Here is a 5000-nt window from a genome sequence, read left to right on the forward strand (position 1 = left end):
GATGACTTTGAAGCTGCACCTTCTTGGCTTTGAGTGATCAATAATTTAATATGAAGATCGCTGGACTGATGTCATTTCATGAAGCCAAAGGGCACTTAACCCCTTGATGACATGTGAAGAAATATTTTTAAAAACTCATTGTTCTGGATATCAATGGCAACGCGCCGACTTTGAGCGTGGGAGTTCGGTACACCAAACCGAATCACCTGCTCGTAGCGCATTGGCGCGCCACCACGGTGTACAGCCGCACACCACATATCAAGAGATTTGTTATGACGCCTCAGGGTGTGACCCGTCAGGAAGGAATTTAATTTCAGAAGCTGGTAGTGTAGGATAAGATAAATGGAAAAAGTTGTCAGGAATCTTTTTACTTTCACCTGTTATAGCATCTCTAGAATCAGAGATCAATCTATCTGCTCATCTCCATATGGTAGACAATGAAGCAGTGTACTTAACTGACAGCAGATTCTTAGGAATTGCGAATCTATGTAATTTTAATCTTTTCACCACTGCTTATTCTAGTAAATGTTGCAAAATTGGACACTACTTCTGAAGCCTTCTGATGGATCAACCCAAGATAAAAAACAGGATTCCAGTAAGTTGCTTTTGTAAGTGCAAGAATAGTTGTTCTGCAAGTATAGACATTATGTATTCCAGGACTGTCAAATGGTGAAGTGGGCTGTATGATCCACTAATATGATTCTGCTTTAGAGAAACTGTCATAACCTCATTTGTTCAGAATCCAGAGGCCCATGTAGTCCATATATAAGTGGCAAAGGACCTGTTGATGAACTAGGTGTAACAGCAGATTTGTGCGCAGCACAAACAAGAAACCAATTCCATATTCCTTGGATCATTTCCCTGTATGATACAACACTGCAGATTGAAACAGACTTGCCATCTGGAGAAAATGTGTTTGTATTTGAAGTAAACTTTATTTGTTAAAGCCATTTCTGAAGTTACATCACAATTATTTTGATATCTAATTCACTTGGATATAACTGGAAGATTTTTTTCTTCTTTTTCTTTTTTTACTTTTTTACTTATGCTTATGCTGATTTACCTACCAATATCATTACTGGATAATGGTTGATCCAAACCCACCCAACCCAAAGCTAAGTTGGAAATGATAAAGAGGAAGAAACAGCTATTATTGGACATTTAACCCACTGGATCCAGATGCTTCACACTGTCATCACATGGCCCAAGATATGGGCTTTAGGCTTACTTGAGCAGCCACTTTTGTAGGCCAGGCACAAACAGACACTCGGGCACAATGACAAGACTCCATGCCTTCCCTTTGCAGTGTTATTTTCTCTTTTTCTACATAAGCATTTTAAGCTCTTTTGCATATCTATGTCAGTTGATTTGCGTTATCCAGATGATAAATAGAATGTTTTCCTTGCACAGACTCCATATCATCTCTCTATGCAGTCTATATCATTCCTCTAGGTAGTACAATAATACCAATAGGTAACACTTTGTTATTTGACCTTTTCTTTCATAATATTAAATTTTCTGCAATACAACCTGTGTCACTAGTCAATAGTGGCCAGGATTTGGATCCTGAGCATCTTCTCATGGCTTATGGATCATACAATCCATATTTATTAATGGAAATAATACAAAAACAAATCCTAAACATCAAATGAGTTTAATCCCCCTTCAAGTGCTGAGTGAACTCGTGGCAAGTCATTTCCGTCACTCAAGCCTTCAGCCAAAATGCTCACAATAGCAAGTTCGCATCACGCCAGCCCACAGCCAACTTTTCCCATGACGGCATGTTCATGGTTAATAAACCATCAGGCTTGATTTTTCAATTATTTTTTTTTTTTTTTAAATCAAAAGTAAGAGAAGCTTCTATTATGTGGCACCATGTCACTTGGCCTCTACCAAAGCAGAGGCCAAGTGAACCCCATGCCCCCAGAGGCAATGGGTTAAGATATTATTCCAGCACGTTGTGGCTGGGCGGCATAGGATGTGTTATAACATGCTGAATAAGAAAATGTTAAAAATAACTTTTGTTACTGTTATTGTTATTGTTTTTTGAGAGTTGTAGGATATCAAGAGAGATGATATGAAGTTTATGTAAAGAAAATAGTCTATTAACATCTTGAAACAGCATACTAAATGACAAATATAGACTTTGCAAAATGGTCCAAAAACTAGAAACACTTATGCAGAAAAAGAGACAATAATATTGCAAAGCTGAGTTAAAGACTCTTGTTGCTGAACACTTATTCCTGTGGGCCGGGCCTATGAGCCACACACCCAGGAGAGGTGCCAATCAGTATGCCTAATTCCCAGATTTTGGGATCCAACTAGTTAACAATACCTTCCTGAGTTCTTTAACAAACTTAAACTTAGAAACACTTAAAAAAAATACATGCCAGCAATGTGCTTGAATCTGTGCATTTTCTTCAAACAGATAATAGTTAAAAAACTATATCTGACTAAAGTTCCCTTTAATGAATGTTACAAAGAAAAGGTTTTTACAAAGAAACTGTTTAACATGTTTCCTGGGTACATGCCAACAATTTCTTCACAATATGACCAGTTGAAACTACAAACAGTTTATAATACAGGCAACTACAGATTATTTGTAACAGTTATAGTAATGACTAGAGCATGCAGAAAACTGTGTACTGTAAATCATAAAAAGATAAAAAATAAAATTTAATTAAAAATTCAAAAAAGAACAACCAAGTCAGTCACTTTACCTGCATTGGAGGATCCTGCTGGGCTTTCCTGACCTGACTTGTGACCATCCAAGGGCAGAGGATGGACATCAACAGGAGCCATCTTCACTGCAGCTACGATCTCCGGTTGTGACAGCAACTTAAGACCAACATGGATATTCAAGCTGGAAAAGGAAAATGATCTAGCAATTCACTTTATACCTTATATTCATGACAAATCTTAACACATCACAAATATCATTCCACAGTAACTGCTTTTACTAAGAAAACATACATCAAAAAGAAATCTACTGTAATATAAATTTATTGTTCTCCTATGTCTACGGAGATGTGGAATTACTGTCAGACCAAAATAATATATTCACATTAGAAGATTTTGAATTAATAATTGCCATATCTACTCAACTCAATTTTCACTATAAAGAAGTTGTGGAAAAATGTGAATAAATTCTTAATACAGTAAACTTTCCAAAATACCCAAGGAATTCCACAGACCATCTAATCAAATTTTGAAGTTATTAGATAGGTACCACAACACCAGCTGCAATGCAAGCCATTTTCCCTGATCTATATCTTCAGGGATCCAGTAGAGTACATTGTTTTGGCTTGTAGTTTAGTGCAGTACTGTTCAAGAGCAGCATAACAAATGATTGACCTTTTACATCATGTTTTTTTCAACAAGGTTAGTGGTGATAAGGAAAACAGGGCAAGAATGGCAGTGAGAAGGAACATGGAGCCAACCTTGGAAGGCTTTAGGATTGTTTGTTTCCCCTTTTGTTGTTGCGCCTTCAAAGTATATGCCCATTTTATTTGTTTCATCTTCCCAGAGGTATGATCAGATTTTAAATTACAACAGCCGAAATTGATTGACTCCCTATCAAGAGAACTATAGAAAAACGCAACTGCATATTGTCAATATCACGCATCCATTTTCTCTTTCTTTGAACTTTAAGTGAAACATCAAGACATTAACTAAAGCCTTACCCTTTGATTTGAACTTTGCCACTCATTGTATAAAGATAGCACAAGTGAGTTACATAAAAAATTATGACCCATACATATGTGGAGACAAATTCAATAACATAGCCTTAACATTACTGATTTCCTTCCTTTTTTCAAGAATAACTAAATAAGCACAATGTGAGTAAATTTGATTTTTTTTCAACTTTATAGGATCTCTCCCCACCTTCTCACCCTTGTGTCTCAAAATATGCATGCTTTCAATACACACAATAAAACATAAGAAAAATAAAAATAAAATTGTTTTCATGTCAACTATACCAAATTTATCTGTTGATTGGTGATTGTGTGCAACCTTGATACTGTGCTAAAAGTCTGTTTCCTTTGACCCTTTACAGGTGTGGATAATTCTTTATATGTATAGGTATTCAAAACTAGTATTAACTCCCATTTCCATTCTCATAACCTAAATTTTCCCCCACAAATGGGCCAGCTCATTAAACTCACATTTAAAAACTACTAAACCTTGCAAAGCCAAATCACTTGCTACCTTTATCTCACAAAGCCTTCCCATAATCTGATGGGCATGACTTACTTCTTATTTGAGACATTAAGAGGCTGTGGTGTGACAGGAACGAGGGAAGGGCAATCTGGGAGAGGTCTCATCTGCTCCATGCCAAGGGTGTGCTCCACAACCTGATGTTGATAAAGAAAGAGACAAAGCATGTTAAATTATCTTGGTACATGCATGAGTAACACCCAAAGACCAGCCTGGCAACAGTGACGAGGGCATGATGAAAAACAAGGAGGAAATCAAGCTACTGTCGTGCACACCAGAGACTGCTTAGCTTATTGGTGTTTCTTCTGCCACTGACAACCTAGTAGGGGCCAAACAAATAATTTTATGTATCTGGGCTCTATTTGAAACATGAAAATTAAATGCAAATACAGGGGCACAAATACAAGGTAATTACACTTCACATTTAAATGAAAAAAAAAAAAAAAAAAAAAAAATATATATATATGTATATATATATATGAAATGTAGTAATTAATTCCCTAACACTATTCAATTTTGATTTATGGCTATTCTCATTCACAGTCATTACTGCTTTCCAAATCTCCCAGTTGATTCCAAATGCTCAAGTCTTGAATACTGTTATTAATTTCAATATCATAGATGCATACATAAAGAAATATTCATAATATTCTAATCTCAATGAAAAGATTGTCATGTCACAGGAATCTGTACCTTTGAATGCTTATGCAAATTACTGTTTTCCATCTTTGTGGGCAGGTCTGTTGTCGGAGGAACTGGGGCCCCTGCATTGGAAGTGAATA

The 5000-nt window shown here is 36.3% G+C and overlaps 1 protein-coding gene across 2 annotated transcripts in view; it reads right to left on the reverse strand.

The window, feature by feature from the left end:
* The window catches only part of LOC125028017 (membrane-bound transcription factor site-1 protease-like), a 32198-nt gene that overhangs the window by 9357 nt on the left and 17841 nt on the right, over positions 1-5000 (reverse strand). For both annotated transcript variants that reach the window (XR_007115079.1, XM_047617275.1), the window contains exons 13-15: positions 4912-5000; positions 4255-4355; positions 2721-2863 (exon numbers count right to left, since the gene is read on the reverse strand). The exon at positions 4912-5000 is cut by the window's right edge and continues 195 nt beyond it. Coding sequence is in view for 1 of the 2 variants with exons in the window: in XM_047617275.1 (XP_047473231.1) it covers positions 2721-2863; positions 4255-4355; positions 4912-5000 (333 nt within the window). In the remaining variant the exon portion in view is untranslated. The remainder of the gene's footprint in view (positions 1-2720; positions 2864-4254; positions 4356-4911) is intronic.

This window comes from Penaeus chinensis, chromosome 8, assembly GCF_019202785.1.
Source record: "Penaeus chinensis breed Huanghai No. 1 chromosome 8, ASM1920278v2, whole genome shotgun sequence".
NCBI classification, from domain to species: Eukaryota; Metazoa; Arthropoda; class Malacostraca; order Decapoda; family Penaeidae; genus Penaeus; species Penaeus chinensis.